The following is a 13,628-nucleotide window of genomic DNA, read 5'->3' as shown; positions in this document are numbered from 1 at the left end:
AGTTTTATGTGGGCTTTATAAGCCACTTGAGAACTCATACACTTGTTCCTGAGAACAAGAGTATGGGATGACCACCACACACACGCGCGCGCGTGACGTGCCGAGCCGAGCCGGGCTGGGTTCGAGTTCAGGTAATTGGCCCTTTAGGGCCATGTCCAATCAAGACAAAGTACCTTTTTACCCAAAGTTTCTTTGGATTTGGATTCTGTCATAGGTTATGAGAAATGATAACGGGGTTCTGAAGAAGAGTTCTGCGAGTTTTCCCATCTCCCTGATTGCTCTCTCTCTCTCTTTCCTGAGTTATCTCAGACGGGTTGTTCTGCAACGTTGGTTCAAAGAGGCTATTTTCAAAGGACGATCCGCCGGAGTGCACCGTTCGGTTCGTCGTGGCTATTGTATCTTGAGGAAGGACGCCGGACCCTGTCTTGCACTGTATGTGGGGGCGAATCTTCTCTAAGTGGAGTACTTTCGTACGCCTTAGCCTATTACATAAACTAAACATGTTTCTGTTGTTTTCTTTATGTTCTTTGCATTCGTTTGTTCGTATGCTGTCGTCTGGATTTTGGTTGTTTGCGAAAACCGATATGTCTGCTCCATGTTATTGTTTCGGTCGTCTGTTAATCATGCCATTTACACTGTTGTATTTCATGATTTATTTCGTGTTTTATATCATGATGACGATTGTGAAACTGTGTGATCCGAAAGCTGATCCAACAGATCTTGTGTTTAACAACTGCTTCGTTAGCGACTGCCCGGGCGAGGAGGATCTTGCCTTTGTCCGGTGGGCCGACGAGGAGGCAACCCTTCTCTCCCGGGCCGCCCTATGCTAGCCGGGGCAATCCTGAGGGCCTTCCTTTGCCACTGCTGCCCCCTGTCTCTGTTCTTCATCGACAGGACCCCGCCGCTGTTCTTCCGGTTGCCTGTTCTTCACCGGCGACAGGACCCCGCGGCTGTCGCCCCCTGCCTCCCGCTATTGTTGCACCTCTCCTCCGCCTCGCCGCTGCCTTCCTCAGCCACCCTGTGCTCACCGGGGCGCCCTCTTGATCCTGCTGATGAACACCACCGTCCCGCCGACCGCCCTCCCTTCCGATCTCTCCCGCACACCTATGTACATGATTACCACCGAGCCCGCCGGGGCCTCCCTATGCTCACCGAAAGAGCAGAAAGAGACCGCCGGGACTCGTCCTTGCTTTCTTCACGGCATTGAATAACACCGTTAACCCTGAAAGTCAGGTTCAGATCAACGGTCCATCATTCGACGAATGACCTGATTTGTGTCCAGCCAAGCCGTGCCGAACTGATGGGAGGGGATGGAAGCTTCCGGAAGGAAAAGCATCGAACACTTTTTTCTTTTTTGAATAGCAAGCATTGAATAATTCAAACCGTCAGTTGAAGCCAATAAAGAAATACCACAGAAACGATACAAGGAAGAAAGAAGACTTTGGAAGGGGAAGAAAAGAAAGTGCAGGGAAGAAGGAAGAAGCCTAACGTGTTGCTCCCATGAACACCTCCAACACGCCACCTTGCTCACCTCTCTTAACAGTCCCAACTAAAATATAGCGACCCATCAAACGCGTGAATTTTTTTTTTTTTTAAAAACGAAAAAAAATCATAAAAAAGGAAAGAAAGATCTATATAAAGAGATTCATGAGGAAAGGAAATGGGAGGTGTAGATTGGTGAGACCCTCAAACACACGCCTTGTACTTAGACCCCACGTTGTTGCACCATCCCAATATTTCTTTTTAAGTGCCTAAAATTTGGCTTCCTTTGCTTTCCAAGGAGAGAGAGAGAGAGAGAGAGGTTCTCTGTTTCCCCGGACAGGACATTCCCAATCACCAACCAATTCTCTTTTGCCAAACAAAGCAGGGCTTTTGCCAATGGCTTCTTCTTCTTCTCTGAGATTTGCGTTTCTTTTGGCGATGTCGCTAGCACTTCAGTCTGCCTTTGGTACGTAAAACACCATATCTCTCTCTTTTTGGGCTTGTGATTGATTGATTGGTCGGTGCTGGATGGATGCTATGATTGTGAGGCAGCAGATTGAAGAAAATGGTCGTCTCACCTTCTCTAAAACTTTCCTCCAATTTTTCATGTTATTGATTTTGACGGGTTCTAAATGAAACCCAATATTAGAATGTCGATCTAGTATAAAAATTCGAAACTCTTTTTTTAAAGTTATAGGTTTAACAATCACACACTTGAATCTATAAGATTAATGATTAATAAATCTTAGATTGGACCTGACATCTTTCTCTCTCCACACACACACACATATATATATATATATATATATATTGATGCAAATGAAACATTCTAAATAAGCTTTTCAGTTTTCCTAGTGTTTATTTTTTTTTAATTCCCGCCTCGTGGATGTGTTCAGTAGGGTTGATTTACTAGGAATCAACACCTGGCCAGATAACTTGTTTTTGATGAAAAAATGATAATTGGAACCTTGAAATTTTACAAAGATTTTGGACTTGATTTTTCGAACCTTATAAAAACCTTCCGATGTATCAGAATCGAATTCTCTAAGAGCTGATCACTATAAAATCACGTATGTAGATCACACCCTTATAGTCACAATTTAAAAATAAAACAAAAAGGCCTAAAAAAACCCACTTAGCATGTTTGCATCACTAACTAACTAACTAACTATATATATATATATATATATATATATATATATATATATATATATATATATATATATATATATATATATATATATATATATATATATATATATATATATATATATATATATGGTTACTGAAATATGTAAACCAACAAAATATTGTAAACTGATATGCAGCGATATTTTCATAGTTTTTTTTTCTAAAATTTCACCGTACAGATGCAATCTAGATGCTTGGTTTTACAGAAACAGTCACTTAGATCATCCAATAAAGATGTATACGAATGATCTTTTAAGGCTTGAAAATCAACGGCTCAAAATTTTTGTAAATATTCAAGCATACAAAATCACATTTCTTGATCCGATGATGATTCAATAGTCTGTTCCAAGCAAATGGATCACACTGAATGCATAAACCCTATGAAAGTCTCAGTTCATACTGGTTTACATATTTTACTGGTTTACATATTCCAGTAATATATATATATATATATATATATATATATAAGCCACTAGAATATGATAATTGGAGTGTAAATTAAGCATTTTGACAAATATTTTTTTGCAAATCTGTCCTTGCAAATGTGTTCAGCATGATCTATTTGCTAGGTATCAACTATTGGATCATGTTTTTTTTTTTATGAAAAAAATAAGATTTTTGAATGCCTAAATAAAAATTTTGAGCCATGCGAATTTCAGGCCCACGCCAGCATGCATTATTTAGCACAAATTATGTTTTCATCTTTGATGTGTAAAGCCTTTTCTTCATAATTACTTTCCGGTAGTTTAACGTGAGTTTGGCATGCATGCACACAGGTATAGTGTTTACTTTGGAGGTAAGGAAGGGGATATCTTTTTTATGAAGAAAAGAATAAGCAGTTTTTTTGTTGTTGTTTGGATTTGTGGGATTTTGTGGAATTGAAATCCAATTTCATCAAGGACTTATTATGCAATAGGATTCCAATTCCACGAACCCAAACACGCCTTGAATGGACCAGGGTTGGTTTCTAACACGCCATATAATTACAATTCATTCATTCCCGGACCTACAATATATGGATTCCCTGTCCCTGTGATCACAAGCTCATCTTAACAATCATGGCATATGGTTTTTCAGGTGCAATTGTGTGTGAAGATCTGCCACAGGACGTGTGCGCCTTTGCGATATCATCGGCCGGAAGGCGGTGCGTGCTCGAGAAGTTTGTGCTGAGAGACGGTGCTACCGAGTTCCAGTGCCGGACCTCTGAGGTGGTGGTGGCGAAGATGACCGAGTGGATCGAAACCGATGAGTGCGTGAGGTTGTGCGGCGTCGACCGCGGCTCGGTCGGCATCTCGTCGGACTCCCTCTTGGAGCCACAGTGCACTGCCAAGCTCTGCTCTCCAGAGTGCTATGGCAACTGCCCTAACATTGTGGACCTCTACTTCAATCTGTCTGCTGGGGAAGGTGAGATGAACAAAGTTAAACATTACCGTGAATCCCACAATTCTCTGGGGGTATTTCTGTCAATTAGAGGATCTGGACCCTGGATCAGGTCCGGTTCCTACACTACAAAACACCCTAATAAACTGATTCCAATCTGGACCTGGGGAGGCCCCAATGTCTTCTAATAATTCCGTTTCTGGGTTGGTTTAGGTGGGTCCAGACCCATACCTGTCGAAGCGTATATGGCTTTGAAGGGGCTAGTTGATATGGATCCTGACCCTTGTGGTATTTGGACCTGATACTTCATAGTATGATGCAAAATGCATCAATAGTTTCTGGACATGGATCTAAGTCTTAGATCTACACAAAGGTGCAACTGAACCCTGTCCAACCAAGTTTCCTATGCGACCTGGTAAGCGAAATTGATCCATTTTGTGTCCCCACATAGTGAAAATGATGTGAACCAGCTCAGATACTAAATTATTGGTCCAAGCCCATCGGCATATATCAAATCAAAACACTAAAGATCCAATTATGTGAGGCCACTATGAGTGTGCCCATATGGATCTAACCCAGCTAAGTCCATAAATTAAGAAACCTAACAGCCTGTTTTAGCCATTGAAGAAGTTGATTAATTGCAAGGCTTCTTTGTTAATCATGTTGCTAACCCTGACTGTGTTCAATTCTCTCTAACAGGTGTGTTCTTGCCGGAGCTTTGCGCGATCCAGCGGACGAACCCTCGCCGGGGCATGGCTGAGCTTCTGAGCTCTGGGGTGGCGGCTCCGGGTCCTGAGCCTGACCATTTTTCATCCATTGCTGCTGCTCCTGCATCCATATAAATGATACATAGCTTAAATTTAACTATGTGATTAAATAAGTCTGTTTGGAGTATCACACATATGTAAATGATGAGCAGTTGTGAGAGAATAAATAGTTGCTAGACAAATGAGGAATGTGAGCATCGATCTGTTCGGTTTGTATGAGGACTCAAATGCACCCAGCTTTGGTGTTCCTCAAGTTCTTTTTTTTTTTGAGAATTATATTATAGATTAAATTTTCTTCACACAATTTTGCATTATATGTCATGATTTAAAGTGTGGAATGTGAATCCAAACTCTGTTTGCCTAAGCACCATAATCCAGCAGTTGTGCTTGATTTTGTCCTTGATAGGTACATTTGAAATCGATTTAAAAGTGACTAAGTTCCTGAACTTTGATGCACAATTTTTAGTTTTTTTTTTTTTTGGGGGGGGGGGGGGGGGTTGGGCAGTAACCTTTATTTTTCCTGGTGGCTCAAAAGGTGCAACATTGGTCATTTCCTGTTCTGACACCCTTATAACTTGGGAAAGGATCAGGTGCAATGTGATTGCACACTCGCACCTGATCACCCTCCATCTTTGGATCTGTGGGGCCCAATAGCAGATGATGGGTGATCAGCTACTACTAGTGGTGTCAACGGGTCGGGTTTACTCGGACCCGACCCATACCAAACCCTATAGGACACGGGTATGGTGATAAATAAAAAGTCCTGATTAAGACCTGGGTCCAGATCCAAGGGTCCGATTAATACATGGACCCTGGTATAGTTTGTGAAATTTTAAATAAGACCTGGGCCCAACCCGAGTTTTGATTAAGACCAAAAAAAGTTTTAATGTAAAAATGATAAAAAATATTGTTTTCCCGGGTATGACCTTGGTTTGGTTCATGTAGTTCTTATCGGGTCTTGGTATGATTTCTGTTATGGTGGGTCCGATTAGACTTGGGTTCAGGCCAGATACCATACCCAAAAATCGGGGCCAGGTCTGGTTCCACCTGGTTCTGAACCAAACCGGCCCGACCTGTTGACAACCCTATCTACAACCAATGTTCTCAGTACCTATCGGCAGAAAATCGATACGCTTCACTCCTGAATCAGTTATTTTTTAATAAATGAAAAAAATATTTAAAATTATTTTAATGGATTTAACATGTGTCACGTTCTGATTGACACGTAGTATTTTTAGTTTTTTTTTGGCTAATTCAAAACGATTCACTTGAATATCGATATCAACCGATTCACCTGAATAGTTGGCGAAACGATACAGGGCCCATGCCGATACTGACAACATGGCGAAACGATACACTAAAATGTGCAGTCACAGGGAACCTGATCCTCCTTCTACCCCTTCTCCTGAAGCTTGGGCAACTTTAAAGTATATATAAACATGCTATTTGTTCAACACCTTGAGATGAACACCTTAAGATGGTGTTTGAAACGTGGGACAAAGCCCGGCTGGGAACAAAACATTCCCCGGTGGGTGCTTGTCCCATGTTTGCAAACCACCTGGGACAAAATAGGTCCTGCTAAGGTGCTCTTGTCCCAAAAATCAGGGATTCTGTGGTTGGACTTTGGTGACGAGGGGCGTTCAGGGGTCTGACTCTGAAATCCGGGACACATGTGTCCTGACATTTCGCGTCCTGGCATGGAAAACAGTGGTCATATTGGAGATCTTTCTTTGTTTGTGAAAAACCAACAAACCAAGTTATTGTGACATCAAAGTGAGGAAAAATGTTTTAGTGACCAAAAACATGGTTGTAGGTGTTTTTTGTCGAATCTGAACCTGTAAATGTGTCCATGATTGATCATTTACCAAAGAACATGCTCTAGATCGAATAGTTTTTCACAAAAAATTAGAATCTTCTATCATCAAATTTTAGCACAATATGTTTTTTTGATTTTTCACCCTTCTAAAGAAACACTTGTGCATGAAATATACCTAATCAAATGCATGAGTAGACTATGATAAACACCGACGGGGGCTCCGCGTGGTTGGTAGGAGCTGTCAGGGCACGTCTCCTTGTGGTGAGACGTTGCAGGTTCAAACCCCAGTGCTACCTTTGAATAGCTTGCCTTTCAAAAAATAAAAAAACTATGATAAACACATCTATCGATTTAAATCAAGCAAAAGTCACCGGCAGCTATGTTTTCTTTTGAGACCTAACTTGGAGCCTAGGAAAAATGGGACATGACTAGAACATTCCCTCAAAGTGAATAGACTAATTTCCTAATTCTCACATCCAAACAAACCACAAAAGATGCCTTGGGTGGGTTTTACCCTTGGAATCCAAGAAAGCTAACCTCTTTGCTTGAGAAATTTCAATTGAATCTTTGCTTTTTTCTTAAGAATCAGCTTTATGCCTTTGTGGCAACACATCTCCAGCCTACACGGTGGAGTAAAGGAAAAGAAAGTCCTATGGATTCTAAAGATTTGACCATATAACTTAAATGTCATTTAGGTCGCCATAGTACATAACCACCATATATTTTCCCATATATACGGGTGCTTCTATGGTGGTATTGTACCAGCAAAGCTTACCATGGTACACGTTTGATTTACCTAAATCTAAGCTCCAAAAAGAAGATCTAATCATTGGATCATGATTAGCATATTCTATTCATTATTTTCATGTGTTAAAGTTGACTCAAATAGGAGGTTTTATAACATTTTTAAATTACCCTTGTTTTCAAGAATTGTAAGCCATTGATTTTTGCCATCTAAAAAATAGAATCTTATGGTGTATTAAATATGATACAACTTTCTAAATATGCTAAATATGTATCTATGTTTAGATTTAATATTTGGTGACTACATCTATGCAAACAATAGTATATCACAGGGTAAGGTATCATGGTACAAAACCAATATATATATATATATATATATATATATATATATATATATATAGAGAGAGAGAGAGAGAGAGAGAGAGAGAGAGAGAGGAAAATGAAAACTTATCGGATAGAAAACGTTACCAACCCTACCCATTAAGAATTTTTTCAGTGTTTTTTTGAAATTCTGAACTTACATGTGTTTAACATGATTGATTTACTAGAAATTGACACTTGGATCATGCATTTTGGATGAAAAATAGTATTTGAAACCTCAAAAGTTTGTAAAAATTGTAGACGGTTGATTTTTTGACCTTATAAAAACTATCCATGCATAGAATCAAATTATCCAAACATCAATTTCTAGTAAATCAATCATGTTGAACACACCTGTAATGCCAGAATTTTGCAAAAATACTGAAAATTGACAGTTCCAAGCAATCTGGTATCATCTGGTAGAGATGCAGTTGAGTAGCTTTCCACACACACACACACACAGAGAGAGAGAGAGAGAGAGAGAGAGAGATGTTATCAGTATCAGTATCAGTGTGTATTGGCAGATACGCATAGTATAGCAGAAAATCGAGAAGTTTCAAGTCTGAATCGGCTAATTTTTAATAAATGTAATCAATACTGAAAAATAAAATTTAAAATTATTTTAATGGTTTTAACACGTCACGTTATGATTGACACGTAATAATTTTTTATTATCTTTGAGCTGATACAGAACTATTCACTTGAGTATCAGTATCGACCAATACAACTGAATCAATGGCCAAACGATACCGATACTAAAACTATTGATTCGAAGTGATTGTTCCAAGCCAAGTATATTCCTTTCTGACAATGTTCGAAAAGCTTTAAAACAATACCTTCTTCTTCAACAAGGCTCAAAATCAGTGCAATACATAAAAGAATTTCGTCACTTAGCACTACAAGGTCAAAATTGTGAAACCCTCGACCAGCAAATTATTAAGTATATCTCTAGACTTTGCCCTTGCATTCTTACAAAATTGGATTATATCAAATTCTCATCTTTAGAGCAAGCTTTTGAGTGTGCTTTGGATTTTGAAAAAAAACCTAAACAAAAACTGATATCTATATGCTTGACCCTGAAATTACCCAAACCCAAGTAGGTGAAATCCAATCCAAAACATCCAAAAGAACCTACTCAAGACACTCTAAAAGTCTCAGATCCGGTTATTTTAAATTTGGATCCAAAATCTTCTAATAAATCCAAATCACAATTTATTGGATCTATCCGAAACCATTTTAGAATCGATTGCCCAGACTCCAAAGCAACCTCAGTTAGACCTTAACAAAACTCATTTAGACCCAATCGCAAGTAAACAATTTGATATCCCACCAACTATCTAGATCTAAAACCAACATAGACCCATCTTGCCTAACCCGAACCTTCAACTTACCCAGTTCGGAACAGGTTCCTTTGGAATAGATTCAAATTTTCTCCCAGCCTCTTGCTCCAGATCCATTTGATCTAGACTAACATGAAGACAATTGTGATGATTTTGGATGGTTTTACTTGGTCCATTCAGCTTCTAGAGAAGTGTAAAGATGTGATTATTATGGGCTCATTACCGACGTAGTGGAGTGGAATTGGAGAAAGCAAAAATGAGATCTAGACTTGAGGGTAAGTCTTTTCTAACCCAGAGAATGCTGCAGAAGCAAAGGAGAAGACACAGGTCAATAAGGGTCCATTTGGATCCTGTTTATGTTTTGGATTTTTTTTTAGTTTGTATTTGGATATTGGGTTCAAATAATAGATACCTATTTAATTAGAAAGTTAATCATGATAGGAATCTATCTTCAATTAGAATTTATCAATTAGTAGTTGGTTTTGATTTTGATTAAGAATTCTCATCTATAAAAAGATGAGAAATCTTGGACCCTTGTGTACTTTTGGCATGTGAAAACCATGCGTTTGGTTTTCTTTTACCAGATTCAGTAGTACCATTTATATTTCGGATCCGCTCAACCCTACATCATTGGATCTTAGTCCGATCTAGGCTTCTGCACAAATTTTGTGATTACTTCCAGATCAATCCTGATACAACCCTACCCGATCCATTCACACCCTTATTTTGGATTGAGTTTTTTTCCCTAAATTAATACCGGATTTTTTTTTTCAAAGTGTGAGATTTTGGAAAAATTCTAAACCCTTGATTTTTTTTATGTTATTTAAAAGTATCTTTATACATCACATTATGACAATTCAAACCATGTATTTCACAAAATGAACTACCAAGGTCATAGTTATGGGGCTATTTTGATACTTACATGGAGAAACCACCCCCAGGACCAGATACCTAGCCACACTGGCTCCTGAACGTAAAACATTGTGGGCTTACCCCTTGCCCCAGAGAGTCACCATGCTTGGGTTTGTGCAAGTGATGGCGCACATGGGGTTTGAACCTAGACCACCTGCCTAGCTACCTAGGTCCCATCCCACTACGCCGAACCCCTTTGGGCTACACTACAAGAAAAACCCTTATTAGCGACGGATTTTTGCGACGGATTTTTTCCGTCGCCAATTAGCGACGGACTTAGCGAGAGAACATTATCCGTAGCCAATCTTTGAAATATTTTTGAAGCGGTATAAATTTCGTCTCAAATCCGTCACTAATTATTGACAGATCGACGACAAAAAGTTTTCACTGCAAAACTGTAGGAAATTAGCGATGGATTTAGCGAGGGAAATTTTTCATCGCTAATTAGCGACGAAAAAATTCCCTTGCTAAATTCGTCGCTAATTTTCGATTTAAACCGTCCCACCTAAGGCGCGAAATTTTCCCTCTCTCCCCCGTTCAAAATTTAAATTGATGTTCGATTTAAACCGAGCCTTATGCTCCCGCTGGTCGATGAAGCCAAGCCTCATGCTCGCCGCAGTAAGGCTCACCGGACGATGTCGACCGCCGCGACTGTCGTCGCCCAACTCCGATGCAATAGAGGAGGGCGGAGGAATCTCGATGAAGGGCGTGCAGATCGCGGGGCGGCCGTTGTACCTGGACATGCAGGTGATGTCGCCGGTGGACCCGCGGGTGCTGGACGCGATGCTGCCCTTCTTCACTGGCCGCTTCGGCAACCCCCATTCCTACACTCACCTCTACGGCTGGGAGTCGGACGACGAGGTCGAGCGCGCTAGGGAGCAGGTCGCTTCCACGCCACCTACCTCCCCGTCGGCTCTGACGACCTCCGCGACTCCATTCGCCCCGACACCGGCCTCATCTCTGTCATGGCCGTCAACAACGAGATCGATCCATTCCGACCTCTGCGAGACCCAATCGGAGATCTTGGGGTCGAGGGAGTACGGCTTGCTGGGATCCGGTAGTGGGTCGTCCTCCTCCTCTGTCGCTGCCGACGAATCGCTCCAAGTCCGGCTTATTGCTACCGGAATACCTCCCGGCAGAGAGCAAAATTTTTTTTATTTTTATTTTTTAAATTTAGCAACGGATTAGTGACATATATTATTCGTCGCTAATTTAAAATAGCGAAGGACTCGCGACGGATATTATCCATTGCTAATTTAAAATTATGACAGACTCGCGACAGATCATTTCCGTCGCTAATCCATCGAAAATTAGCGACGGATAAGTTTTGTCGCTACTTAGCGTCGAAAAATTCAGAATGAAAGCTATTCGTCTCTAATCTGACGCTAATCCATCGCTAAACTGTTTAGTGACGAATTAGCGATAGATTAACGACAGATTTAGGTCGTCGCTAATCCACATGTTTCTTGTAGTGGTAATTATGGGGCTTCGTCCTTAAAAGATTAATTTTTTTTTTGCCAAAACCTGGTGTGTCTACTGTATATTATATTACTACTAGTACTAATTTTAGTACCTTGATATTTTCACACACACACACACACACACACACACATATATATATATATATATATATATATATATATATATATATATATATATATATATATATATATATATATATATAGAGAGAGAGAGAGAGAGAGAGAGAGAGAGAGAGAGAGAGAGAGAAAACTATTAGATACATGTAGAGAATAAACCCACGAGAAAAAAACTAATTTATTTTTATCTCTAACCCTGCATATTCATCTACATATCTGGCTTAGTAGAAACTAACCTTTGGATCATGTTTTTTAACATTTATGTCAAATTTTTGAGAGTCAGAAATTCACAAAAACGGTAATTTTATGTGAAAAATACAACCCAAGAGTTGATTCTCACTATTTTAACCATACCAAACGCAACCATCCATCTCTCTCTCTCTCTCTCTCTCTCTCTCTCTCTATATATATATATATATATATATATATATATATATATATATATATATATATATATATATCCAACAAAAGCCAAGATTCAGCTCTGCCTTATCAGTTTCTAGCCTGAAATCCGGCCAAAATTTATGCAGCTTCTACTATCAGTTGGGCCCAAAATTTATTGTTGAGGGAGAGCACCCAATGTTCCACTCACACTGACACTGAAAACCCGCCCAAAGTGGGGTCTATGTAGTACAATAAATTTCATTGGACATATGTGGGACATTGCCATGGAAAGGAGATCTGCAGAAACTAGGGTTTGCATACACTAAAGTATCAACTATCAAATAATTAATATTATTAGATGGTATTGGAATCATATCGGAGCTAATGCTACAAAAAAGATCATGTATGCATCTGCCATACGGTTTGCATGACTCTCATCGTTTACCAGGACCCCCTGTATATATTTGCCCAAGATGACCAACCTCGAGTGTGCAATTAAATCTGCCTTTTTGCAATCTTGGGAAAGGATGCTCACTGTTCTGCTCAACATGCGAGTGTGGTAAAAAAGGTGGTGCCAGATCATCGTCAGATGGCTTGGCCTCGTTTTCAGGCATTAGATCCATTGATGACCGGTGGCCAAAGGCAGTACAGCGAGTCAGCGAGTAGCTCTCTCTCTCTCTCGACCGGTGGCCAAGGGCCGTACAGAAATTGAACAGTAACTCTCTCAGTACCAATGTTATTGGCTTTTCTTTCTCTTAAAAGACTAATGTTAGTGGCTTTTCTCTTTCCCTCTCTCTAAAGTTTCCAATGTTATTAGCTTCTCTGTATGTCTCCCTAAAATAGAAATGTTATTAGCTTACCTCTCTTTCTCAATAGCAAGTCTCTTGCTTCTCTCTCTAAAATACCAATGCTGTTTGCACTTCTCTCTCTAGTGCCATATCTTTTGCTCCTCTCTCTAAAATACCAATGCTGTCTGCACTTCCCTCTCTCTACACAATACCAATGTTATTAGCTTCTCTCTCTCAGATACCAATGTTATTTGCCTCTCTCTCTCAAATATCAATGTTATTTGCTTCTCTTTAAAATAATAATTCACTTGCCTCTCTCTGTAAAGTATCAATTCTTTGGATTCTCTCTCTCTCACACACACACACACCGCCCCCAAATTATTAGCTCCTTGCTGTTATATCAAGAGTTGAAGGCAACTATTGATTTGATTAGAAACTGAGAATATACAAATGAGAGACAAAATTTGCAAAAGGGAGTCGGGGCATATCCGTATCCGCATATGCGTCTACTCATCGTGATGGTACGTAAAACTTCTGTGCATCCACCTAATCTGGCTACTTGCCTAGTTTCTTTTTCCAAATCAAAGCCATTTGCCTGAAATAAATAGTTGAAACTTTCTCTGTCTGCTAAATTTACGAGTCATGAAGAACTAAAAAAACAAATAATAATGTCACTGCTCATCATCACTCTCTGTCAAAAAAATTAATCTTTTCCAAAGAATTGCCTGTAGTTGCACCCTTTGATGAAATCAACTGCAAAGTCCAAACAGTTGAAGATTAAGGGCCTGTTTGGAATCTCTGCGCTGGGATGGGCGTTTATGCATTTGGTGGTCCAGTGGTAAAATCTTAGTCAAAGTACCTTGGTG

At 39.9% G+C, this 13,628-nt stretch overlaps 1 protein-coding gene across 1 annotated transcript; it reads left to right on the top strand.

Moving 5' to 3' along the window:
* Positions 1–1,822: 1,822 nt before the first annotated feature.
* Positions 1,823–4,895, top strand: LOC149828175 (uncharacterized). Its single transcript, XM_090018123.1, has 3 exons — positions 1,823–1,948; positions 3,751–4,170; positions 4,753–4,895. Exons 1-3 carry the CDS (start codon positions 1,879–1,881, stop codon positions 4,893–4,895), a joined length of 633 nt encoding a protein of 210 aa, XP_089874249.1. The 5' UTR covers positions 1,823–1,878.
* Positions 4,896–13,628: the final 8,733 nt, after the last annotated feature.

This window comes from Nuphar pumila, chromosome 9, assembly GCF_984573655.1.
Source record: "Nuphar pumila chromosome 9, dmNupPumi1.hap1.1, whole genome shotgun sequence".
In the NCBI taxonomy this organism is placed as follows: Eukaryota; Viridiplantae; Streptophyta; class Magnoliopsida; order Nymphaeales; family Nymphaeaceae; genus Nuphar; species Nuphar pumila.
The sequence above is the reverse complement of the archived record's forward strand: the minus strand, read 5'-3'. Positions and strand labels throughout refer to the sequence as shown.